General features: G+C 40.1%; 1 protein-coding gene across 2 annotated transcripts in view; it reads left to right on the top strand.

Moving 5' to 3' along the window:
- Positions 1–27634, top strand: part of HYDIN (HYDIN axonemal central pair apparatus protein) — a 348607-nt gene that overhangs the window by 124722 nt on the left and 196251 nt on the right. For both annotated transcript variants that reach the window (XM_068527442.1, XM_068527441.1), the window contains exons 14-17: positions 470–570; positions 2963–3098; positions 5775–5939; positions 7311–7463. In XM_068527442.1, coding sequence (XP_068383543.1) covers positions 470–570; positions 2963–3098; positions 5775–5939; positions 7311–7463 — 555 coding nt within the window. The remainder of the gene's footprint in view (positions 1–469; positions 571–2962; positions 3099–5774; positions 5940–7310; positions 7464–27634) is intronic.

Here is a 27634-nt window from a genome sequence, read left to right as displayed (position 1 = left end):
CTAGTCGATTTCTTATTCCATTTCTATAACTGACATTTATTTTGCCATAAGAGAAATCTAGCTGTAGTGTTTTATTGGTGTATTGAATTTTTGTAATTTATATAGCCCAGAGTCGTAGAGATCAATTTAAATTGCAGTAATTAAAATTTGTTTGATGTTGCATATCCTTCAGGGCCCTGTTTCCCCTCATGCAGGTGTATGACTCCTTTGATACAACCCCCTTGGAAATCAGCAAACCTATTGTACCAAAAGCCATTTGGTGGTTTCTAACCTGGCCTTTGAGAAAACTCAGCATGCAGTAACCCCGAAACATAGCTTGTTTAACTAAAAATGTAAAACGCCATACATCCCCTAATAAAGTACTTAGAAACCACACTCATCAGTGTGGTCCTCCCTTGGCCCCTTTCTCCCCTGTGCAGAGGGAGAGCTGGCCTTTGAGAAGAGCAGTTTTTCACCTTGTTCTTTCCAGGTGACCTTATGCTCCAACACTGTGCAGAAATACGAGCTGGCCCTGGTGGTAGACGTGGAGGGCATCGGGGAAGAAGTGCTGGCGCTCTTAATTACAGCGAGGTATTGCACTCACCTGCTTTCTCTTCCCCAGTCTTCCCGGAGCCGCCAGTAATGGGCTCTTTCTCCAGAAGGCAGCACGCCTACAACCAGTTCACACTGCGTTTGTTCTGCTTTCCTGGGAGAGGAAGCTAAATCTGATATTTGAGTGACAGAGCTTTGGAACAGCAAATGCACCTTTGGTGGAGATAAGAGGAGGGATGCGTGTGTTTTGCAGTGTTAAGAATAATAGTGCTCTTTAACGGGTCTGACTTGCCGTGTATACAGCTGACAAGGTTTTAGCAGGAAGAGGTGAACAGTTGCTGTTTTTTATTTTTATCTTTAAAGATAGTACCCCAGAGTTCTGCAGCTGAAAGGGTGAGGCTCGCAGCCCTGCAGTGGAAGACCCTGCTCCAGGACACTGTCATTATGACGTTAAGGGAGGCTGCAGGCGGCCCCCAAAATGAGGCCCTTGCTAACATCATAAACTCCTCAGAACCATCACCCGTGTGTCTCTCCGTTTTAATAGAGGCAGCAGTGGGCTCTGGAGTCAGGTTAAGATCCTGGCTCTGCCATTTGTTGACTGTGTCGCCCCAACTAAGTTACAGTCTTTCCGAGGGTGGTATGTCACTTACTGATGACGACAATGATCCTAAGTAAAATCATTGGCCACACTCTTGCCAAAGCAAACAAATATCCAGATCTGGAACTTGAGAGTGTGTATGAAAATACCATCTGAAGGAAACAGAGAAAGGTACTTACTAAAACTCTGACAATATTCCAATCCCTAGAATTTAGGACTTCCATGAATCTTAGGAAGATGCACCTTAAAGAATGTGCAGCCGAGCTTGTTGGTGGGGCCATCGTAACTGGCACCATTTCCTGTGTCTTGGGCTTGAGTGAAGTCAAAGGGCGGCCCTAAAATAAGGTCAAGTTCTTGCCACAATCTGCTTAGTACTCCCTCCAGAGACCTAATTGTTTGTTTAAAAACAGTGAAAACTCTTTCGTCTGGTCCTCTCTATCCCAAAGTTTGACTTTTTGTCTAGTCTTGCATGTATTTTCTATGTGGGTTTATTCTGATACTTTCCAGCCCCTTTTCCCTGCAGCTCTCAGTAGAAAATCCTGAATTTTTAAGAAAAAGGGGAGGGGGGTTCTAGGAGGCTGTGAGTTACCTACCATGTATTCTCTGTGACCCAGTCAAATACTATCAGTCCTCTCAGCCACAGTGTTGCAAGTAGTAAAGGATAAGCTTTACCGAAATCATTGGCTCAACTGACAACTTCCATTCTAGCTAAAAATGAACACTCATCTTGTGCTAAACCCAAACTTTGAGGTCAACAAGACTCTCTTTCATGTCACTGCTTTTGGTGCAGTCTGTAAGAACTGCTCAGAGACTCTCAACAGAAGAGCTGCTTTTAGAACATGCTCCCCAAGGTAATTCTCCCAGAGAGCCAGCAGTGTGGCTGGCGACACCCACTACCACAGGTTCATCACCTTTTACCGAGCCATCACGCGGCTCCGTGCCATACTCTTCATTCACACCGTCTTCTGTGTTTCCCTAAGAAGAGTTAATGATGCTAACATCAATCTCTAAAATTACCTTCATTTTACCTATGAGCAGAATGGGACTCTGGGAGGGAGAGCAGCTTGCTCAAGGCTGTACTTGGTAAGGTCAGTACTTGAACCGGGCTCTGACTGATTCAAACGTTAGCACTCCTCACCATTGCACTATATTGTGATAGTGCAGTAGGGCAGGGCAGACTTTGAGACTTAACAGACATAAAATAAAACCCAAGTCACCTAATAATAGGCCAGCTGCACACACAGGCCTTCCATTCCTCCCTCCCTCTCCGCCATCACACCCCCTCCGCACTGAGCACCACCGTCACAGTGCCAGTTCTGGGTCGAGCAGCTGCCTGAGCCTACTGATCCAAGGCAGCTGTTCTGCATAGGAATTAGAATTATTACCATTATTTAGATGCTGCGAGCTGTTGCTAGTCCTCAGGGGACTCTGACTGGTCCAAAGTGTCACAGCTAGTCAGGACCTCATGCTGGTGGCATTGGCCCTGTTTGTCAGGGAAACAGATCCACAACCCTAAGGAATTTGCACTGTGGGGTCTCTTTGCCAAAGGAAGGCCAAATATGAAAAACAATGGAAATGTTAGTCATTACCCACAGAAGACAGTGTTTAAGGAGTCCTGCTTCTAGCCCTGTTTTGATTAAAAAGTGGTGACTGGGGGCTTAGGGAGAGGGATGACAGGAGAGAAGATTTGAAAATGATTAATGTAGTTATTAGAGGAAAACTACTGTGTGACAGTGACAGATGTGTTTAACTTGGGACTCTGTGTCCTCCATATGTAAACAAGCTCTCCCTCCATCCTTTTGAATTCTTTAATGGACTCCTTCCTTCGAGCAGGTGTATTGTACCTACTCTCTGCGTGGTTAATACAGAGGTGAACTGTGGGCGCTGCTTCCTGAAGTATCCATATGAGAAAATGATCCAGCTTGTCAATCATGACGACCTCCCAGGATGCTATCAGGTCCTGCCTCAGGTGAGTTACTCTATCCTTTTCCAGTGTTGATTTTTCTTCAGTTGGATTCCTTCAGTGAGAAAGAGAAGACCTTTGAAAGAGCCATATTCCTGAGCACATGACTGTATGTAATTCTAACTTTTAACCATGGGGTAACCTGGAGACGGGGTTATGAAGCTACAGCTGGATTGCCACCTGTATGAGTGAGCAGCTGCAGATGGAAACAGTTGTTAATTTCCCAGGGAAGTTGCCTTCTATAAAGAGGAGAAAGGGTCAGTTAGGGCAACATGCAGAAGTTGCACCTGCAAATTATTGCCTGTGCATTAACCATGCATGGGAAATGAGGCAGAGCTAGAAGTTTTCGTTTATGTCTATGGCTGTGACTTGAACAGAATCACTAAGATATGGTAATGCAATATTCATAAATGAACTTGTTTGACTGGAAGGCTAGAGATAATATAGGAAGGAGAAAGGAGGAACCGTTTCTTAATGTTTTATGAAATGGATCTGCCCACGTGCCATTACACCTAGCTAGGTGGGAGACTAAGCCGTTAAACACAGATGGAAAAAAGATTCAAAAAGATCTGTATAGACTAGAGTAATGAAAGGTGATTAATGAGCTGCAGTTTACCAAGGATGAATTTGGGTTTAAAATTCATTTCTGTAAGTAGTACTCTAATAAAAATACATGCAAAAAATCAAATGGGGGTTTCATTTGGCTGTAAGTTCAAAATAAGTTAAAAGACCAGTGAGGTGACTCCATGGTGCAATGGATAGTGCTATTGGCCTTCCAAAAGACCAGTGTTGAGGCCACAGAACCAAGGCAGGTTTAGGCTGCATCGGAGAAACACAGTGTTCCACAGCTAAAGGAAGGAGGGAGCCACACATCAAAGCAGTGCTGGAATGTAGTCTTCAGATCTTGACAGGGTATTTTTTAATGGAAACTTAAAAAAAAAAAAAAGAATTATGTTTGGAGTAACGAGAATGTCAGTCTCTGTCATCTGGAAATCCAAGTCATATGAGGAGCAAGCACAAAGTCTAATCTGGAACAGAGAATTAGCTGGGACGAAATAGTTCCCACTAGTCAAGGGTCTACTGTGTAAAAAAGGGAATTCGAGTCATTCTGTGGGCGTCTCTCAGACAAAACCAGAAGCCAAGAATGGGGGTGACAGGAGACAACTTTTCTAACTTTCAAGTGTTCAACAGCCGAACAGGCTCGCCCTGCACAGTGCACGGTCACCTCAAGAACTCAGAGCAGAGCCTGAGTCACCCAGGGTGATAGGGAAGCTGTGTGTGCACAGCTGGGCTGGGAAAAGGGTGAGGCACGTGCCTCAAGCACAAAATTTAGGGGAGAGCCAAAACACTCAGTAATCAAGATAGATAATGTTTTCATGCTACACTTGAAGAAATCAAAACTAATACAAAAAATCCATGATAAGTAAGATATCAAAATGTTAGATAAAGGTGGAATCAGTATTACTGATTTTCCTTTGGCCTTGGGGTCCAGGAAGGCTGGGCAGAGCACTGCTGCTGAGGGAGGCTGAGTTAGATTAGGCCAAGCTGGACCAGACCAGGTGCGGAAAGACCACGGGGTGTCCTGGACTAGTGAAACCGGCACGCTCTCTCCTTCCCTCCAGGAGCCGACGCTCTGAGAAGTGTTTCCCAGTTACTCAAACTTATTTGACCATGGGATTTTTAAAGTTTTATTTGTTGTTGTTGTTGTTGTTGCATAAATGCTTAGTAATATGCTGCAGAACAGGGTTCTTCGGAACGTACGTTCGTAAACAGTGGACAACATTCCTTCATTCATTCACCTAACTGTTTCCCCATTTAAAAAACATGTACTGGGGCTTCCCTGGTGGTCCAGTGGTTAAGACTCTGTGCTCCCAAAGCAGGGGGCCTGGGTTAGATCCCTGGTCAGGAACTAGATCCTGCATGCCACAACTAAAAAGATCCTGCATGCCACAACTAAGACCCGGCACAGCCAAATAAATAAATATTTAAAAACAAACCAAAAACGAACAAACGTGTACTGAGCATGTGTTTTGGGCCAGAAAGTGGGCACATATTGAGGAGAGACCCAGGTCGTGCCCTAAGAAGTTTGCAGTCCTTGGAGAAGATGGACGCGTTGACAGTGCACGCTGAGGAAAGGGACTGCGGGATGCTCCCTGAGAACAGAGCAAGCGCCCAGACTCTGGGGCACTGGGCATCCCTGGGGGTATAAGGATGAGTGTGCAGGCAGGTCAGAGGGTGTGGGCATTCCAGGAAGAGTAACCACAAGTGCAAAGGGTTGGAGGTGGAAACAGTGTCATGTGTTCAGGAAATGCCAGTGGCCTCTACCGATGAAGCGCAAAGGGGTGAAGTGGATGGGGAATAAAGCGTGAAGGTGCGGAAGGCCAGTTTAAGAAACTTGGCTGTGGGAAGCTGTTACCCTGAACTAACTCACATTGTGGATGATTTCTGCACTTTGCTGGGTTGCACACTTTGCATTTGGGGCCTTTTGCACACCTCACTCAGCCAAAGTTCCTTCTGGCTGAATTGGAGTACTCATCCCCATTCACTTGCTTTAACGATGATATAGTTCTAAAAACCCTCCACAGACTCAGGACAACGCTTGTTTCAAAATGATCTAACATGCTGTTGATTTCATACTGAACCTGGGGCTTGCTTATGCTTCTGGCTTCTCTGTCCCACCAGGTATATCAGGATGCACCAGCTGTGTTGCTGTCTAGTCCCACCCCCTGTGGGGTCATTCCTCCCCACAGCACCGTTCACATACCTGTGGCCCTGGAGACCCAAGTCCTTGGGGAGTACAGGTCCACAGTTTACATCTCGACCTTCGGGAGCCAGGACCCCCCTATGGTGAGAGCCAATTTTCAGAATTGTAGTTATAATTGCCGTACTTCTTGCCGGACATTCCAGCCTTCGTATGTAAGGCACTCAGCATATTTGCATATCCTCTAGTTGTTGGTAGTTCTAGAGTTTTTCATTTTCACTCTGCAGTGGTAAAATACCAGGGCTGTTACTTCGGGAATCTGTTTGTGGTTACATCTAAAAGTGGTGCTTTATAGCAACTGATTTTTCTCACACATACAGACACACTTGACCCCTCTCCAGACCTATTAAGTCAGAATCTCCGAGGGCAGAGGACCAGCACATCTGTATGTTTAACACCCTCCTCAGTTGTTCCTAGTACAAAGCTGGGTGTCCCTAGCTTGCTACACGTGGGCTCTGAGATTGGTTTTACTCACTGCTCACCAGATCTTTTCCTGTAGATTATTCGATATATATACAACTATATGCTATAACATATTCTATAATTGGACTTATATCCCAAATTAGCCTACTGAAAGTCTTAGTCTTTCTCCAAGCCTGGGAAGAGGGAGATATGGAGATCTCTCTGCTGCTTGAGCTGAATCGAAGGATGAATCTTGAATCTTGGAGGAAGTTGCCCAACAGGCTGTGAATTCCTAGACATCGGGTTTACTTGGAAGCTGGGTGATGTCAGCATACATTTGTTTGAAGTGATTCTGATTGCTCAGAGAGTATTTTATGTCTTCCATATAAGATGCCATAGGTAAGCCTGACTTATAAAGCAGCATCACTAAGGCAGGCCAACTGAAAGGTGCCACAGTCCAGGTACCCTTCTAGCCTACACTGTGCCTGCCCTGCACAGATGCAGCACATGAGAGGGTAGCTTGCTGAGCAGGAAGCACTTTATGAAAGAGAAAGACCCCCTTCCTTGGGCAGACACAGTGCCTGGCCGAGGGCACAGGGCAAGGGGAGGAGAGCAAGGTGGGTTTCAGTCCCCAACCTGCACAACTTTGTGCAGTGGATGGCCCTATCGTGTTGCTAATACAACAGAACTGAGACTCAGTCCAGCCACATCCAACTCTGAAGTGCTGGTCCTTAACCTCTAAGTGTTCTTGAGGCTGTAGTGCTGGGTGGCATATCGAGGACCATTATTCTGGTCTCCCCTCGGGTGCACGGCTCTGGACTGACCCAGGGAAGTGGATCATTCTTTTAAGGGAGGAATTCCAGGTCTGATCAGCATGGCCATCCCTGTGCCCTTTGACCACAGAGTACCGGGGAGAAGGGATGTCAGTTCTAATGAGCACGCTTTTATGTCCCTGCTTTTTATAAAGGGATGCTTAAAAGCTTCTGTTTTAATTTGATTTTAAAGGCCAGCCATTTTCAGCCATTCCTGTGTTCTTTCTCTTACATGGAATGCAGGTATGTCACTTAAGGAGCATTGGAGAAGGCCCAGTTATCTACGTACATCCCACTCAGGTTGATTTTGGCAATATCTACGTCCTGAAGGACTCCCTCAGGATTCTCAACCTGTCTAACCAGTCCTTAATCCCCGCATTATTCAAGGCATGCATGGTGAGTAGATTGTGGAACTGTCACTGAAAACACAGCTCTGCCTATATCTTAATAGTCAGTGGCCTTATCTTAGCAACATGCCTTTGAAAATGATCACCAGAAGCGGAGATTTAAATGGTTCAACTGCATTAAACTATGTTATTCTCATCCCCACTTCCTCTTTATTATAATCTTTTTGTTGATTTAGAAACACAATATACGTGTAGTTTGGTAAACAGGCCAATGTATTGACTATAATCCCAGTTCAGGGAGATGCTTCAGAGATCTCCTTACTGAACTGTTCCTGAGCCCAGCCCCGCACTTCCAGAAAACACTTTTTAAATGTCTCTGTAACTGAAAATGCTTCCTTGTATTTAATTTGAAGCCATTTGGCTACCGATTTGTTAGTATGCTTATTCTATTTTTATTCTCTCTTCCTTCTGGCAATATTTTAATGTAGTTTATAAGGATGTAGGAAATACAACAAGATGGTAGTTGCCAAAAGTAGAAATTAAAGAACACAGCAAAACAAAGATAGATAGAAAAATAGTTATAAATTGGTTCTAGAAATGAGTCTATCTTATTTCTGTGTATTTTATAATGACACTTAGATCTGCTAGTCTTCTTTCTATAAGCTAATTTTTTAAACAGAGATACCAATTTTTTGCAGAATTTAGGAATTTCTAATCCAGTAATTGAAACTATTCTTGATTTTAGAAGAAGTTTTCTAAATTTAAATATAAAATTTAAAATAGTATAGCCTTTCTCCTATTTCCAAATTAATTGACATTTGAATGAGTGGGAACATTTGGTTTCAGCATTTGTCAGATATTTCTGAAAAGTCAATTATTGTTAATTTTATAAAATATCAGAGGGAATAGGATCATAGTTTTCTATGGACTTGTAATGGCTCCTCAGAGTCATTGGTCCCAACTAGGAGCCATTTATCAGTATCATTATTATTATATTATCATTTGTCATTACTCCTTGTAAAGACAGTGATTTCCTGTACAGTCACTGCTCTTTTGAACATGAGATTCAGACACAAGCCCACTCTTGATCTAGTGCCTTGTCGATCTTGTATGATGAATAATGTTTAAAGAAAAATCCTACAGAAAATGACACCTTCTCTAGTCTTTATCCAATGAGTCGCAGTTGGTGTGTTTGGTGGAAGCATGGGGTATTGCCTAGGAAATGTGGCTTCCGGTCCAGTTTTGTATGTGCAGAGTTCACAGTGGGTAGGAGGAGTCAGCCAACCTGTCTGAGATGATGAGAGGGGGCATGAGAGGGTCCCAGTGGATTACAGAGGAAGGAGATGGGCAGAAACCACAAGAATGCTTACATACAAATATAGCAAGGAGTCCCTTCCTCACTGCCTCCCCTTTCATTTTCAGATATCTCCAGATTTCACAATTTGTGGCAACTTTTGGTACATTTTAAGAAACAAAAGCACATCAAGGATCTGTTGGTTTTTTTTACTAATATAGTATATATATTGAATGACCCATCTGGTTGTTAAAATGGGACTTTTTCTTTTCCATAAAGGTTTTCATGATTCCATCTTTTGATTGTTTAATATCATCTTAAAACAGCAAGCTCCGGTTCCAAGGCGACAAAAGTGTGATGTTCTTCCCTCAGTCTCCTCTTGGAAAACTGGCGTTTATTGAGTTGATTACCTTTATAGCATAAAAGTAGTTTCAACTGTACTTCTCATAGGTGAAAATTAAACTCCTTTCATATTTCGGCTGGGATTTTTGATGGATTTCCTACTAAATACTATGTGTGTTAATATCATAGAAATTGAATTACACTAACTTAGAAATTAACTACAGTGGAAAGAAATTGAAATACCATTTATTAAATTTCAACTTGATGTACCATACTGAATCTACAAATTCATCCTTACAGAAATCACTAAACATTAGGAAAGAGTTTCAGTTAATAGTTGTTTGTTCCCTAAGCCCAGCGCTCAGTACCCCGGTAAGTCGTGGTCAGATAATTATTGCATTTAATTTCTTGCTCACTCAGAAATAAGTAGGGCCAAGGGCACAGTCTTCATTTCTTATGTTATCACTACAAATCCAGGTCTGGAAGTTCTTCTCTTTTCTGCTGGGTGCCCAAAAAGGAGGGGTCATTCTCTCCCCTCTTTTGACTGCCAGTCAAAAAGTCCACCCTCCCCAGATGCGGCACCCACTGCCAGCCGTCTGTCATGCTTTGCTTTGGAATGTTTGAAATATCAGCCTCCCCTTGAGGTTTTGAATGGGCCAACTTACTTGGATTAAGCTGAAGGACTCCAAACAATAGAGTAAGTCACCTCTGGTTTGCGTGGGGTAAAAAATATCAGAATGTGAGAACAGAGCATAGAAAGACCCTTTTGGCAAGAGTGTGTGGGCTCTGCTTGTGCACACGGCACTCCTTCGGGAAGATAGAGTCCCTCTCTCCGGATGACAGCAGAAATGAGGGCGAGGGTATGGTCCCTGGCCCCTGGGACCTCAGCCCTGGGCTGGAAGATAGATGCCTTCTTTGTATGGGTGCCCCTTGCTAGGTGGAGCAAGTGCATTGCTCAGCACTTGTTTGGAAGCATTTGGAATTCTTTTTCATTTACTCTTGGCTCTAATTCAACCTCAGGTACTGTTAACTCGAGAACTTGTGTACAGGTGTCAGTGACACCTTGGGATTCAGCTGGCACTAAAACATCCTCACAGCGGCCTTTGCCTCTGTGATCTGCAAGAGAGGCCCTTGCAGTTAGATCTTTATAGAGTTTCCAGGATCCAGGAAGCAGTAATTCTGATGTCTCGTTCAAGCAGTTCTTTTTAAACATTTCTTTGGTCATTTGCCATAGAAATACACAGTGATGTGGCATCAAGGGACTCATCAGGCTTTCACATCTCCTTCTGATCCTAAGCCATTGGGTTATTTTCTTGTATAAGTAGGGACCCCCCCCCCGCTTTTTATATTTACTTATTTATATGCCTGTCTCCTTCAAGTGACAAGGGTCTCTGCTTTGAATTCCCGACACATGTTTGTATTAAATCAAGCTTATGGATTGTATTCTTCACATATTTTACTGCCTTAATTATTTGTATGATATAACAGTTTCTGATATAATTTTATCAAAATCTCCCACTTTTCCATTTCTCCTTGTAATTATGTCAACTTTCACTCCATATATTTAAAAGCTGTGTTGGTAGGTGCATATAAATTCATGACTTATATATCTCAATATATTATTCCTTTTTTCATAATGAGTTGTCCATTTTAGCCCCTATTTATGCTTTTTGACTTAAATTCTATTTTGCCTGATAGAGATAATGCTACATCAGCTTTCTTTTAGTTAGCAGTTGCATGGTATATCTTTTTCATTCCCTAATTTTCAGGATTTTTTGGTATGTATTGGTTTGTTTTGTGTGCTGATTTGTTTAGACTCTCTTAAAACACCACATGACTGAATTTTTTAAAAGCTAATGATAGACTCTGTCTTTTAATTGATGAGTACATTAGTTTTCTATTGCTGCTGTAACAAATTTGTTATCTTACAGTTCTAAAGGTCGGTAGTCTAAAATGTGTCTATAAGGCTGTGTGCCTTTTTGAGACTCTGGAGGAGAATCTCCTTCCTTGCCTTTGCCAGCTTTGGAGGCCACCTGCATTCCTTGGCTCATGGCTCCTTCCTGCACCGTCAAAGCCAGCAGCAGCATAGCATCTTTGCTCTCTGACCTCTGTTTCCATTCTTACGTCTTCTCTGACTGTGACCCTCTTGCCTCCTTCTTATAAGGAACTTTGTGGTTACATTGGGACCACACCAACAATCCAGGATGATCTCTTCATCTCAAGATCCTTAATCATATCTGAAAGTCACTTTTGACATGTAAAACAACATATTCACAGATATCAGGGATTAGGATATGGACATCTTTGGAGGGCTGTTATTCAACCAACCATACCAAGACTAATCTTTAAAATTTACTCTGATTATTGAAATATATGGACTTACTTCTACCATGTCTTTCCTATATACTATACTGTTTTCTTCTTTAGTTTTCTCTCTTTCTGCTTTGTACTGGATTGATAAATTTTCTCCAAGCCCCCCTCCAACCACTGCTATCTTACGTACATTTTTCCCATACTTGTTTGGAGGCCATAGATTTTATTTATTTACTTTATTTGTTATTAACCCTAACAAATAAATGTTATCTTTTTCTAACAATAATGAAAGAAATCAGTATCTTGGTCCTCCTCAAGAATAAGACAAGGACCCTATCACACATCTATTATCTCTTAACCTTTCTTCACACCTGTCATTTTTAATTATTGTGTAGAATTTTGGATCTTCTCTTCTTTCCACAAAGTTGCTGAATTTTGTCATTCAGTAATTAACTACTCACTAGTTATCAAAATAGTGCGTGAATTTCTCTTTATTCTTCTTTTATTTTTTGTATCTCCCTGCTTCCTTCTTGGTTTGTATTTCTTCTTGCTGAATTATATCCCTTTAAGTTCTATGCTAGAGGTTTCATAGTTTATGTATATTTGACTATATCTTGATTTCACCTTCAGTCTTGCATGCTAGTTTAGCTGAGTATAAGAATCTATTTGACAAGGTTTTTTTTCCTTTGTACATTGATCTCTGGCATCAATTGTTGCTGATAAAATTCTGCTGTTAGTCGGATTATTATTCCTTTATTGGTAATTTGTCTTTCTCACTAGTTGCTTTTAAGACTGTGTTTTCATTTTTTATTTTCTTAAATTTCTCTTTACTGTATCTGAAGATTTGACCCTTAAATACTGGAAAGTTTTTTGCCATCATCTCTTCAAATGTTTCTTCTCTACCAGTCCTTCTATTTTCTACTCTGAGAAAAAAAATACGTGTGCACATGCACACACACACACACAAATGTTTCTGTGCAATTCTACAAGCTTATTTTTATTTCCATCCATATCTTTCATCTCTTCATCCATCTCTTCATCTCTCTGAGGTGCCTCCTCAGTGGTATGTTCCAGTTTCCAAATTCTGTTTTTGCCTTTGGCAAAGCAAGTTTATCTTATCTACTTACTTTTTTTAATATAGTTTTTCTAAATACATTTACTTATTTATTTAGGCTGCGTTGGGTCTTCGTTGCTACATGCGGGCTTTCTCTAGTTGTGGCGAGTGGGGGCTACTCTTCATTTTGGTGCGTGGGCTTCTCATTGTGATGACTTCTCCTGTTGCAGAGCACGGGCTCTAGGACGTGCGGGCTTCAGTAGCTGCAGCACGTGGGCTCAGTAGTTGTGGTTCGCGGGCTCTAGAGCACAGGCTCAGTAGTTGTGGTGCACAGACTTAGTTGCGCCGCGGCATGTGGGATCTTCCCAGACCAGGTCTTGAATCCGTGTCCCCTGCATTGGCAGCTGGATTCTTAACCACTGCACCACCTGGGAATCCTTACTTTTTAAATTTAATTTCAGTGACTGTACTTTTCAATTCCAAGATTTAGAATTGGTTATTCATATCTACAATTCTCGATTCATATCTCCATGTTTTTGTTACATAATCCTTGTTTTATATATATTATCCTATCCTGCACCTCTACAAGGGTCTTGGCACATTTTCTAATCAATTTTATTTAGCTCTATTGATGCTCAAGAATGAATTCATTAACCAATTGTTTGAGGTTGCATTTGGAATTTTAAATGATAAATTAATCAGGTGTGGGGTATGTTTTTCTCTCATTCTCAGTGCTCTTATCTCCCTGTCTAGCATTTTTTCCGTTTGTCTTCACCCTGAGCAAATCACTAGTCCAGAATCAAGTGTTGAGCCTTTTTTCCATGGTGATGTAGATTCAATCATCACACTGGGCAGTGGCTTGGCCTGGAGCCTGTCTACATGACAGTCTCTATTTCACCACCACAATGTCCACCACCACTGGCACAAGCCTGTGTGTAGACTGTAGCCTCAGGAACATCACAGCTTTGTTTAGCCTTCTTTCAAATACAAGGAAGCTCTCTTAGCTTGGGACCTTGACCCTTATCCTTTACTTCCTGGAAGATCTTTTTGTTTTCCGTTTTTCTCCCTTGAGCTTCCTTTACTAGAAGGTTATTGTTTCTCTTCCACTTCTGGCCCATATGATGTTTACCTTGTTTTTGAGTACAACTATGCCTGGAAACCAGCATCAAATCAAAAAGACAACCTACTGAATTGGAGAAAATATTTGCAAATGGTAGGATTGATAAGAGATTAATATCCAACATATATAAACAGCTCATACAACTCAACATAAAAAAAAAAGCACAGCTAAAAAATGGGCAGAAGAACTGAATAGACATTTTTCCAAAGAGGAAATGCAGATGGCCAACAGGCACATGAAAAGATGCTCAACATCGCTAATCATCAGGAAAATGCAAATCAAAACCACAATGAGTTATCACCTCACACCTGTCAGAATTGCTATCATCAAAAAGTCCCAAATAACAAATGCTGGCAAGGATGTGGAGAAAAGGGAACCCTTGTACACTGTTGGTGAGACTGTAAACTGGTGCAGCCACTGTGGAAAACAGTATGGAAGTTTTTTTTAAAAACTAAAAATAGAACTACCATATGACCCAGCAATTCCACTCCTGGGTATATCTCTGAGAAAAACATAAACACTAATTCAAAAAAATACACACACCCCAGTGTTCACAGCAGCATTATTTACAGTTGCCAAGATATGGAAACAGCTATGCCTGGCTTTTCATTTTTCAAAACGTTATCTCTTTTTTTCTGTGTGTTAGAGTAAAAGACATGTTTTAAAGCTTCAACTCATTGATCTATTGTCAGTCCTCTTAACTACTTTTTATAGTGCTTTATATATTATTGGTGAGCACTGACAAAAGGATGATGAAATGTATCTTCAGCTGGCATGAGAGAGCAGAGTCCTTATGTCTTAGCCTTAATTGTGAAAAATCTATAAAATAAATTCACAGTAATAAGGAAATAAGAAGAGAATAACATTCTAGTTTATCATGGTGGGCATCTTTTCTTTTACCACATAAAAGTCATAGCTGTTCCAGAATGGACTGTGCTTTTCCTAAGCCATACCAAGTGACTCATTCAGTGACAAGAGGATACCAGTGGCAGTGATATCAAGAGACTTCCAGAAGCAAAGGTTTGTACTTGACAGAGAGCTGTAAGCCTCTCAGCCCCACCCTCACTTGAGACCTCTTTTACTTCGGCATAGCTAAATGTGAAACTCAAAAGAGAGATTCCAATAGGTCATATTGATTATAAACCACCTTGAGAGAAGGAAAGCTATTGATTGAATGTTAGGTAGCATGATGGGTCAGCACCTTCCCTGAATTTAGAGCGACAGCTCTACTGATTGAATATGATTAGTTCCAGTATAAGCTAGAGACAAAATGAAAGGAGATTTGATTTCTTTGTCACTAAAGAGCTAGCCAGAAAATAAAAGAAAAATGTCTTGGTTTCCTGCATGCTTTGTAAGCCTTTCCACCTTCATTCTGCCTATTCCAGCTCTTAATTAGCTTTAGCAAATTGTTTTTGTTAATTAATTATTATTCAGGCATACAGTTAATACTTGTCACCACAGAGGGAGATTAAGGCAAAACTTCCTTCATATGGATCAAATGTGCTTTTTTTTTCAAGTTCTAATTTCCCTCCTCCATAAAAATCTATAACTTCTTCCCCATTACCATCATCATCATCAACCCAACTGCAATGGACTAAATGTTTGTGCCCTGCCCCCCAAATTCATATATTGAAATCCTAACCCCCCAAGTGATGGTATTAGGAGATGAGACCTTTGGGAGGTAATTAAGTCATGAAGGTAGAGTCCTCATGAATGAGATTAGTGTCCTCATAGAAGAGACCCCAGAGAGCTTTCTCACCCTCTCCATCACGTGAGGATACAATGAGAAAAATGGTTGTCTGCAACCCAGAAGAGAGCTCTCTCACGCCAGAACCTGATCATGTTGACACTCTGATCTCAGACTACCATCCACCAGAACTGTGAGAAATGAATTTCTGTTGTTAATAAACCACCCAGTATAGTATTCTGTTATAGCAGCCCACATTGACTAAGACACCAACTCATGTCACTTTTAGGGGATGCCTATCATTGTCATTATCAACTAAAGAATTTATTCTGCCTGTTTGTGCACTGACAGTAGACAGTCATCTTTAATAATAAGCTAGTACAAAATGAAATAAACACTTTTATATAATGAGAAAAGACAAGAAGAGATGCATGGTGTAAAAGTTTATTAATGGTATGAAATCCCCAACACACATACGTCAGTATTATATGATGTTGATCAGGGAGCAGATCGTATTCTTCCTTAGTCCCATTTCATCTTCCCTGTCTCATGTAAAAGGAAAGAGACTGGAGAGGCATATATAACATAGTAGAGCTCTCCATAGGATGACACTTGGGGTATTTTTTTAAATGTCAGTTGCGATGAAGTTGTATGCAGCATTGTCTCATGCTTTGGAAGAAAAAATTCCTCTTCTGAGATGTTAGGACATTAAACTGAGGTGTGTCTGGGAGGGGAGGACAACATTATCTGAGGGTGGGCATGGTCATGTGTCATGCACAGTTATCTTACATATGGTAGTCACTCAACAAAGAGTGGTTAAGTGTGTGAGTGCTGAAGTAGTATTCTGTACTATCGACAGTATAGGTACTGTATTCAAACAGATCCGGAATCAAGCCTTAACTGTGCGTGCGCTAATTCTGGGCACGTTATTTAATCTTTCAGAGCCTTTGGTTCCTTCTCTTTAAATGGAACTAATAATGCATCTAGAAGATTAAACATGATAATCTATGTAGAAAGTGCCTGATAAAAAATAAGCATTCAGCATTCAGTAGATGGTAGCTTTGATTATTAGTGTTGACAGACAAGAAGATCTAGGTAAAATGGCTTATGGAAAGACTTAAATTTTTATGACACTATCTTAAGATCTTTTATATTTTTCTTAGGTAAGAAAGAAAAAGAAACAAGGCACGCTCAGAGAGGCCCCAAGGTTTCAAATTTAACTGATCCACGTAGTACAGTGCTCTGTCAAATGGGAGCTCTAATGCTGCCTTTTTCCTTACTCTTCACTTGCTTCTGTAATTTTTGACAGTGAAACCATCTTATAAAATATAAAACATTTTTATTGATGAATCCATATGTGTTCTTCCACATCAAAGAAAAAAAGGTTTATTAGCAAATAACTTACTTTAGAAATTTCAGGTTCATTAGCTTTCTAATTCTTTAGCTCCTTGGGGCTTATTTTTTCATGTATTTGTACAGATGCTTCCTGGCACTGTGTAAATCATGCCTATGTGCTCAGAGCAGTCCTATTTCCTTTTATTTAACTATCATCATGACTTGTGTTTGATAATGACACTTTTCACTGTCTTTTAAAAATTTTTTTTAATTTATTTTTAAAAATTTTCTGAATTTTTTATTTAAAAATAAAATTTTAATCTGTCTTGAGAAGGCAGTGACTTTCAGAAAGAACATTATTGTCCTTGTTCAAAGATACCTCCTTGTAGCCTTAAAAGATTGTTGAAAAAGAATAGATACATGTATATGTATAACTGAATCACTTTGCTGTACACCTGAAACTAACACAACATTGTTAATGAACTATGCCCCAATATAAAATAAAAATTTTTTAAAATGATTGTTGGTACATATTACTTAAGAGCTGTGTAAATTACAAATACCTCCCTCCCTCATACAATCAAAGTCTGCTGGTCTTAAAATTCTCAGACTTTTTTTTCCTCACAAATGGGGAAATTAAGAGGTAGGGCAATTGCTTGGCCAACAGGAACTCTCAGTATACCAAGCACAGACAAAGCCCTTTCAATTCAGTATATCATTCTGAACTACTTCCCTCTAAGAACAGGGAGAAAAGCTGGGCAAGATATGAAAAATCATGAGTTTAAGGGAATGACGGAGCAAACAAAGCCGATGACAACCCAAAAGAAAAAGGAAATTGAGAAATATACGTCCAGCGTTTGTGACTGCTTTTCCTATATAGTACCAGAAGAGGTTGAAAAACTGAAAGGAGCTTTCAGAAAACTCACTGGTCTAAGAAGATAAACATTGGAATCAGGACAGGCTAGAGAGAGAAAAATTGGAGAAGAATGGACTTGGTAAGACTCCCAAACTTTTGGTTAGGACTAGGAAAAGCTACATTCTGGGAACAAAAGTAAGCTAGTACAGACCATCATTTTAAGCCATTTTAATCTCTGCCTATTTAAAGGAGTTCCGGGATTGCTGGTTTTCCCCAGCATCTTTCCTAGAAGCAAATATATAGTCTCACCAGAGGAAGACAACATTGTTCTAAGCCTCAAAGTATCTCTACAGTTTTCATTACAACATCAAACAGTTAATTTTAAAATTACCAGGCATACAGGAGACAAATTAATATAAAACTACAATATGCTTAATATACTGAAGGAAATAAAAGGCAAGATTTAAAATTTTGGTAGAGATCTAGAAAGTATAAAAGAGAACAAATGGGAATTGAAGACCTAAAAAATACAATTGCAATTAGGAACTCAATAGATGGGTTTAACTGCGTATTACGTACAGATGAAAACTGTGGAAGTGAACCGTCAGATGAAACTACCCAAAATGAAAATGTAGAAGAGCTGGTAAAAGAAATGCACAGAGAGAGGGAGAGGAAAAAAGCTATCATTATCTTCCATAGAAGCAAATGGATAAGGCTCAAACTGAAAAATTAAGAAATAGCAGTAGGTTACTTACAGATATGAAGGTAAACACCAAAAGAAAATGCTAAAAATTAAAGGGGTTGCCCTCATTAATGTGCAACAATGAGAATGAGAAGGGTGGGAGACTGGGTTCAAGAGACAAGTGTTTTTCACAGTATACCTTCTTAAAAATATTTTTTAATTAATTTTTATTGGAGTATAATTGCTTTACGATGTTGTGTTAGTTTCTGCTGTACAGCAAAGTGAATCAGTTATACATATGCATATATCCACTCTTTTTGAGATTTCCTTCCCGTTTAGGTCACCACAGATCGTGGAGTAGAGTTCCCTGTGCTACACAGTAGGTTCTCATTAGTTATCTATTTTTAACGTAATAGTGTATATATGTCAATCCCAATCTCCCAGTTCATCCCACCCCCTCTTCCCCCCCTTGGTAACCATAAGTTTGTTCCCTACATCTGTGACTCTATTTCTGTTTTGCCAATAAGTTCCTCTGTATCATTTTTCTAGATTCCACATATAAGCGATTTTATATGATATTTGTTTTTCTCTCTAACTTACTTCACTCTGTATGACAATCTCTAGGTCCATCTATGTCTCTGCAAATGGCACTATTTCGTTCCTTTTTATGGCTGAGTAATATTCCATTGTGTATATGTACCACATCTTCTTTATCCATTACTCTGTTGATGGACACTTAGGTTGCTTCCATGTCCTGGCTATTGTAAAGAGTGCTGCAATGAACATCAGGGTGCATGCATCCTTTTGAATTATGGTTTTCTCTGGATATATGCCTAGGAGTGGGATTGTTAGGTCATATGGTAGCTCTGTGTTAGTTTTTAAAAGAACCTCCACACTGTTCTGCATAGTGGCTGTACCAATTTACATTCCCATCAGCAGTGTAGGAGGGTTTCCTTTTCTCCACACCCTCTCCAGCATTTATTGTTTGTAGATTTTTTGATGATGGCCATTCTGACCGGTGTGAGGTGATACCTCACTGTAGTTTTGATTTGCATTTCTCTAATAATTTGTGATGTTGAGCATCTTTTCGTGTGTTTGTTTTGGCCATCTGTATGTCTTCTTTGGAGAAATGTCTATTTAGTTCTTCCACCCATTTTTTTAACTGGGTTATTTGTTTTTTTTTCTCACATCTTTGTTGGAATATAATTGCTTTACGATGTTGTGTTAGTTTCTGCTGTGTAACAAAGTGAATCAGCTATATGTATACATATATCCCCATATCCCCTCCCTCTTGCGTCTCCCTCCCACCCTCCCTATCCCACCCCTCTAGGTGGGGACATAGCACCGAGCTGATCTCCCTGTGTGACACAGCTGCTTCCCACTAGCTAGCTATTTCACATTTGGTAGTGTATATATGTCAGTGCTACACTCTCACTTCGTCTCAGCTTACCCTTCCCCCCTCCCCATGTCCTCAAGTCCATGCTCTATGTCTGCGTCTTTATTCCTGTCCTGCCCCTAGGTTCGTCAGAACCATTTTTTTTTTTTTTAGATTCCATATATATGTGTTAGCATACGGTATTTGTTTTTCTGACTTACTTCACTCTGTATGACAGACTCTAGATCCATCCACCTCACTACAAATAACTCAGTTTCGTTTCTTTTTATGGCTGAGTGATATTCCATTGTATATATGTGCCACATCTTCTTTATCCATTCATCTGTCGATGGACACTTAGGTTGCTTCCATGTCCTGGCCATTGTAAATAGTGCTGCAATGAATGTTGTGGTACATGACTCTTTTTGAATTATGGTTTTCTCAGGGTATATGCCCAGTAGTGGGAGAGCTGGGTCATATGCTACTTCTATTTTTAGTTTTTTAAGGAACCTCCATACTGTTCTCCGTAGTGGCTGTATCAATTTATATTCCCACCAACAGTGCGAGAGGGTTCCCTTTTCTCCACCTCCTCTCCAGCATTTATTGTTTGTAGATTTTTTGATGATGGCCATTCTGACTGGTGTAAGGTGATACCTCATTGTAGTTTTGATTTGCATTTCTCTAATGATTAGTGATGTTGAGCATTCTTTCATGTGTTTGTTGGCAACCAGTATATCTTCTTTGAAGAAATGTCTATTTAGGTTTTCTGCCCATTTTGGGGTTGGGTTGTTTGTTTTTTTGATATTGAGCTGCATGAGCTGCTTGTATATTTTGGAGATTAATCCTTTGTTGGTTGCTTCATTTGAAATATTGTCTCGCATTCTGAGGGTTGTCTTTTTGTTTTGTTTATGGTTTCCTTTGCTGCACGAAACTTTTAAGTTTCATTAGGTCCCATTTGTTTATTTTTGTTTTTATTTTCATTACTCTAGGAGGTGAGTCAAAAAAGAACTTTCTGTGATTTATGTCAAAGGGTGTCTGCCCATGTTCTCCTCTAACAGTTTTATAGTGTCCAGCCTTACATTTAGGTCTTTGATCTGTTTTGAGTTTATTTTTGTGTATGATGTTAGGGAGTGTCCTAATTTCATTCTTTTACATGTAGCTGTCCAGTTTCCCCAGCACCACATATCGGAGAGGCTGTCTTTTCTCCATTGTATATTCTTGCCTCCTTTGTCATAGATTAGGTGACCATAGGTGTGTGGGTTTACCTCTGGGCTTTCTATCCTGTTCCATTGATCTATATTTCTGTTTTTGTGCCAGTGCCATACTGTCTTGATTACTGTAGCTTTGTAGTATAGTCTGAAGTCTGGTAGCCTGATTCCTCCAGCTCCGTTTTTCTTTCTCAAGATTGCTTTGGCTATTCAGGGTCTCTTGTGTTTCCATACAAATTGTAAAACTTGTTGTTCTAATTCTGTGGAAAATGCCATTTTTAATTTGATAGGGATTGCATTGAATCTGTAGATTGCTTTGGGTAGTATAGTCATTTTCACAATATTGATTCTTCTGATCCAAGAACATGGTATATCTCTCCATCTGTTTGTGTTGTCTTTGATTTCTTTCATCAGTATCTTATAGTTTTCTGAGTACAGGTCTTTTCCCTCCTTAGGTAGGTTTATTCCTAGGTATTTTATTCTTTCTGTTGCCATGGTAAATGGGATTGTTGCCTTAATTTCTCTTTCTGATCTTTCATTGTTAGTGTATAGGAATGCAAGAGATTTCTGTGTATTAATTTTATATCCTGCAACTTTACCAAATTCTGACAATATAACTTTTCTAGAACCATTTAACTTTGGAAATTGTGTATGGGTATACATTTCATACAAATAAAATTTAAAAATTTAAATCATGCTTCAGGACAGAGTGTATAAGTATGCTACCATTTATGCAAGAAAAGTATATATGCAATAATATAAATACATATATGTCTAATTTTACTTATAAAGTTTCTCTGAAAAGCCAGGCAGAAAACAGCAAACAGTGGCTGCCTCTGGGGATGGTAACTAGTGATCATGCACAGGCATGAGGGAGAGAGAGACTCATTACCCTTGAATCCATTTGAATTTAACACTGTGACATGTATTATTTATTTTTAAAGAAAAAGCTTCTAAGAAAGAAAGAAACTGGGAATGAATCTGAAGCAAGAGAGCAAACAGAGTTAAAATTAAATGCTCTCTAAAGAGAAGAGTGATCATATCCTTTTAGAATGAGTTATTTATTCAAGAAATATATGTGTGTGTTCTTGTTACACAAGTAACATTTCCTTAACTTCTGTTTATTCTATAAGGATAGAGAAAAAAATCACTCTATGCCACCCTGCAGATGACCACTATAAAATCTTTGGTGTACATCTTCCAAAACTTTACTGTGTTTGTGTGTCTGACTGTGTATTCCTACCCCCCACCATCAAATAATACTATTTCGTTACCAGCTATTTTCATTCAACAATGTAGTATAGTCAGTTTTGATATGAATTATTAAGAAGTACCCCTGTTCAGATCATTTTCCGTGACTGACTTTATTGCCTCATTTGGCTCCACCACAGTTGTTTAACTAACTAATCCCCTACTGATAGGTGGTTTCCAGTTTTTCACCACTGTAAACAATGCTCACATCTTAATTGCTGCTCCCATCTTTAACTGTTTCCTTAGACTAAATACCTAGAAATGCAATTGCTGGGTGAAATGGCATGAACATAACTAAGAGTCTTGATACATCTTTTGATATTATCTCTCAGAAAGTTTGTATCAGTTTATATCCTACCCACCCTACCCCCATCAGTGTTAAAGAATGTCACCCTCTCCGAGACCCTTGCTAACATTTCGTTTGTTTTACAAAACTGGCAGATGAAAAAAAGTGTTGTATCATTAGTTAAGTTTGTGTTTCTTTGGCTTACTGGTGATGCTGAACATTTTTCATATATTTATTGACCAATAAATAAATATTTTTGAGCATCTTCCTCATGCCTGGGACTAACTGTGCTAGCTGAAGGGAGAGACATAAAAATGATCTTTCTTCATAAAATCATAAGAATGATCTCTTTCTTCAAAGAGTTTACAATTTCAAAAAAAGAAATGGATACAAAAACAACACAGTATTACAGTGTGCTATGTTATATATAAGCACAGAGGAGGAAGTGGCTAATTCTTCCATAAAATTAAAAATGTTCATAGGTAGGCACATTTGAGTGGAGACTTGAGGCATAAGGAGGAGAAGGACAGGGAAATGGGGTGTACGCTTCCAGAGAACAGCATAGTTAAATGCAGTGGTGATGTACAGCACACTCGGGAAGATCTGGTGTGGCTGAAACCGAGGGTGTGTGTTGGAAATTGACAGTGCCTGGGAAGTAAGCCTGGAAAAGTGCATTGGGGCCCTCTAAGGAAGGATTTGGAACAAATCCTCCAGACCATAGGTTCTTATCTGGTGTACCAGTCTTGATTGCAGGCTGCCTTTGTTTCAAACAGAAAAGATGACAAACACCCACCATGTTTGGGGGTCCATGAACCCTGGAAATTATATGTAAAGTTTGGGATATGTGTGGGGTGTGTGTGTGTGTTTACTTTTTCTATGGAGGGGTTCCATAGCTTTCTCAAAGGGGAGAAAAATTCAGCACCACTGGTCCAGACATTGGAGAGCCATCCAGAATCTCCAGCAAGAGAGGCATAGGATCAGGCCTGTGAAAGAGATTCCTGTCAACTAGATTGGGGAGGGTGCAAGCAGGAAGGAGAACTGGACGTGAATTTTGAATGATAACGTTAATAGTAACCACCAATTATTGAGTATTTACTTTGTGATAGACAAAGTACTAGGTGCTTGGCACCCATTTTATTTCATCTTCAAGTAGTACATTTAACAGATGAGAAAACTGAAACCTAGATTTTAAAAATTAATACAAAGCCCCCTGGCTACAAATGGGCAGAGTCCACAGTTGACCGACAGGCCTCCATGTGACCTTAAGGCCCCCTCTTTTAATCATGACCCTCTCTGCTTCTTTTATAAAGCTCCAGCATCATTTCTTTTGTACTTCATCTCCTAACGTTCAGTTAATTATTTTAAGCAGCAAAGTGACTCACTTCAGGACAGAGAACCATATGACATACAGATATTTAGGGGACAAAAAAGAGAAAGGCCTGAGTGATGTTCATTGTTCTTGTTCCACAAAGAATTGATCATCTGCTGAGATAATAGTATAAATCCAAAGAAATCCCTCACTCTGCACCTTGGTTCCTGTTGTTATTTGTGTCCTCTCATTCCATGGAAGGAAATTCCTGCAGATTTCAACTGGCAAGCGAGTCATTTTAGAGAAGAGTGCACAGTGCTGTTTTCTTCAAGCTTCATAGTCATTAGCACTGCAGGGTAGGAGGTCTGCCTGAGTGTATTCGCTCTTGTTTACTGTTGAAACGACATGTGCAAACACTTTTGTCTTTTATGGCAAATATTAAGTACATGATAGGGTAATTTATAAAAGCTCTGACTGTTTTACCTTGGGTCCTGAGCACTGCCTAAGAAGTGTGCTAATGCCCTATTGTCAAATAAAAAGCAAATGTTAGCCTTAGATATGTGTACCCTCATATCTAAGGAGGAGGGTTTAACACTTATCACCAGTGGACATGGAATTCTGAATTGCAAAAGATCACAATTTTTCCATCCTTTGCACAGTCATATGCACATATACATACCAACCTCCTGTATGTGTTGTTCATGGGCTACTGGAATGACTCAGGCATTCCAGCCCCAATTCATAGAAAAAACAGAGGCAGCTGTTGCTGAAATTTTGGTAGAAGGCTTAGGAAAGCTAATTTTTTTCATCTTTGGAACCCTGTATTAGTTTTATATTGCTATATAAACAATTACTACAAACTTAGTGGCTTAATACAATACAAATGTATTACCTCAGTTTCCATGGGTCAGAAGTCCAGACATGACTTGGCTGGATCCTGCCTTTAGGATCTCAGAAGGCTGAGACTGAGATGCTGGCTGAGCTGCATTCCCTTCCGGAGGCTTGGCTAGGGAAAGATCCATTTCTAGGCCCCCTCAGGTTTGGCAAAGTTTGTTTTTTCTCAGTTGAATAACTGAGGCCCCATGTTCTTGCTAGCTGTAGGCCAGGGGCTGCTGTCAGCTGTCAAGCCCCCCACAGTTCCCCACCATGTACCCCTTCCATAGACCCTCACATGCTTGGAATCTCCGCATTAGGAAGAGCCCGATCCCTTCTAAGGGCTCTGTCTTCCGGCATAAGTCAGGAACACTAGGGTAATCTCTCCGTCTGCAAAATCCCCTCACAGCAGCGCCTAGACTAGTGTTTGATTTAATAACTAGGAGAAGATAACTGGACACCGGGAGATGGAGTAGGAGTAGCCATCTTATACTTCTGCGTACTGTAAACCCTTATGAGATGCTTCTCTTCTGGCAAGAGTATTGTATGTTAAATGCTTTCTTAGCATCCATCCTTACTGTCTCAGTTTTGTAATATATTTCAGGGACAAATACTATTGAGCCCATAATTGTGTCATGTGGGACATTTCAGCTCTTGGTAAAATGATGACAATAGCTGTCCTTTATGGAGACTTACTGTGTGCCAGACACTATTCTGAGTTTTATATGCATCACCTCATTTAACCATCAACTCTATGCGGAAGGTGCAGTCAGTATCATGAGCTGCAGGTGGGAAAGCTGAGGCTGGACACGGTTAAGTGACATGCCCGATGTCCAACAGCTGGAATGTGGCAGATCTGGGACTCAAACCACAGTGTCTCTTTTCCTTTAGAGCCTTCCTTCCTAACCTATCAGTCGTTGTCTTGCTGTATTGTTATTTTGAAAGGGTTACCAAATGTCCTCCATAGCTATGATTATCATTCATCCATCCCTCCTTTAGTCAAATTTGCCATCTAATAACATAAAATGTCACATAGGCCAAGTCCTCCCTAAAAACAAGGGACACCCCTAAAAGCCAAATACCAAAGAGACACAAGGTGAGAGTGGTTTAGAGCCTGACTTTTGGTAAGGATAGTCCAGTACCTTAGCAGCTGGCATTTTATTTTATTTTTTTATTATTATTTTTTAAAATATATATTTATTTGGCTGCACTGGGTCTTAGTTGCAGCACATGGGATCTTCGTTGCCGCGTGCGGGATTTTTTTTTTTTTTTTTAGTTGCAGCATGCAAGATCTTTAGCTGCTGCGTGTGGGATCTTGTAGTTGTGGCATGTGGGATCTTTAGTTGCGGCATGTGGGATCTTTAGTTGCGGCATACGAACTCTTAGTTGCGGCATGTGGGATCTAGTTCCATGACCAGGGAGCGAACCCGGGCCCCCTGCATTGGGAGTGCGGAGTCTTAGCCACTGGACCACCAGGGAAGTCCCAGCAGCTGGCATTTTAATGTGCCTTGTTCTTGGATTCTAGGATGTACTTTGCTGCCTGGTTTTATGCCAAACATTGATTAATAAGCTTCATCAGAAAGAAAACTTACCACTTCAGCCCTGGAGAGCAATTTCAGCTCTTCTTTCCAGAACAGCCAACCCGTGTCAGCAGGAATCAGAATAGAAATGGTACCCATCCATCGAAAACTAATGTCCCCTGACTTGAAATAGCACTTAGGCTGGTGACACCCTCTCTTTATTGTAGACAGAGGGTTGACCTGTGCTACTGGCTAGACGAGGAAAATAAATGGTAGAACAGGAAAGCTGACATTGGCAATACCCTCTTTTGAAAGGCATTTGTTTTTTGATAAAAGAAGGACAAAAATGGCATTGATTTATGTTTTGATTGTAAGCTGAGCCTCATAAATGCATAAAACTATGTAGAGTGTTCAAAGGCCATATATTTGGGAAGAAGGGCCAACAGAATGAGATGATCCTGCCTAGAACATTTTTATTTTATCTTCTAGCTGCCCCCTCCATTTGTCCTAAGAGCAGATAGATATGAACTCCAGGCCTGCAATTCCCATAGAAGTTGAAATACCAAATTATACTCCTACTTCTGTGTTCTGATAGAGTGAACTCTTCACCTTCCAAAATCTGAGTTGGGGGAAGACCTAAGGATGTGACAGTATACTGAACCAACAAGGTAGCTGTAGCAGAGAGTAGCTAGCAGTTCACCACGCCTGTCCTCCTTTACTCTTGGGCCATAGCAGATGACATTTCCCAGCCTCCCAGAATGTTTGGAGTTAGGTGTGGCTGCGTGACTGAGCTCTGGCCAGTGGAAGTGAGCGGAAGTGATGTGTGCCACTTCCAGGCTTGTGCATAAAATCTTGGCATGTGACCCTCCATGCTCTTATTGGCCAGGCAGATGTCAATGTCCAGACTGGCTTAGAAGCCATGAATTAATAAACATGTCGGTATCTGTTTAGCTGGGGCCCTTGAATGCCTGAATGGAACAGAAGCCCATCCTCACTCCTGCCACCAACTGGAATGCATGTGAGCCAGAAATAAGCTTCTGTTTTATTAAGCCATTGAGTATTAGGGATCTTCCATTATAGCAGCTGGCATTACTTTATCTAAAATAATAGCCTAAAAAGATTACTGTATGTCTTTCAAAGTCAATCAGGACATTAAAATTTAAATTCTAAAAGACTTCTAGAAATGCAAAAGATTACATCAAATGTTGTGTTTTTATTGTTCTATAGGAAATTAAACAAATATCTAACTTAGCAATTTTTTTTCTTTCACTGGCTATATAAACCAGTCTCTGTATTCTCCTTGGAACCAGCTTTATTATCTTACTGATTTTTCCATTAAAGAGAGCAATCTTTGACAAAATAAAATAAAAGCCTAGAATAAAAAACACTGAAAGTAAGACAAATAGTTCTAAGTAAGGAGAAGGGCTAGTTACTCAAGCATGGGAAATCTATTTCCATGTATTACTTTGATTATGTAGGTCAGACTGGAAATGATATGTCAGAGATGGCTATTTACTGTAATAAAAACTCCAATGAAATGATGCTATAATGACTCACTTAAAAATATCTATGGGAAATTGTATTTGCATTTATAGCTCTTTAGAACTCACTTTTGTGTTATTTTCTATGGTTAATATGTTAGAGGATATTAGTATTTTCACTTTGGGACTGTGTCTTAGTTCAGGCTGCTATAACAAAGTACCACTAGGCTGGAT

The sequence above is a fragment of the Eschrichtius robustus genome, chromosome 19 (genome assembly GCF_028021215.1).
Source record: "Eschrichtius robustus isolate mEscRob2 chromosome 19, mEscRob2.pri, whole genome shotgun sequence".
NCBI lineage: Eukaryota > Metazoa > Chordata > Mammalia > Artiodactyla > Eschrichtiidae > Eschrichtius > Eschrichtius robustus.
The sequence above is the reverse complement of the archived record's forward strand: the minus strand, read 5'-3'. Positions and strand labels throughout refer to the sequence as shown.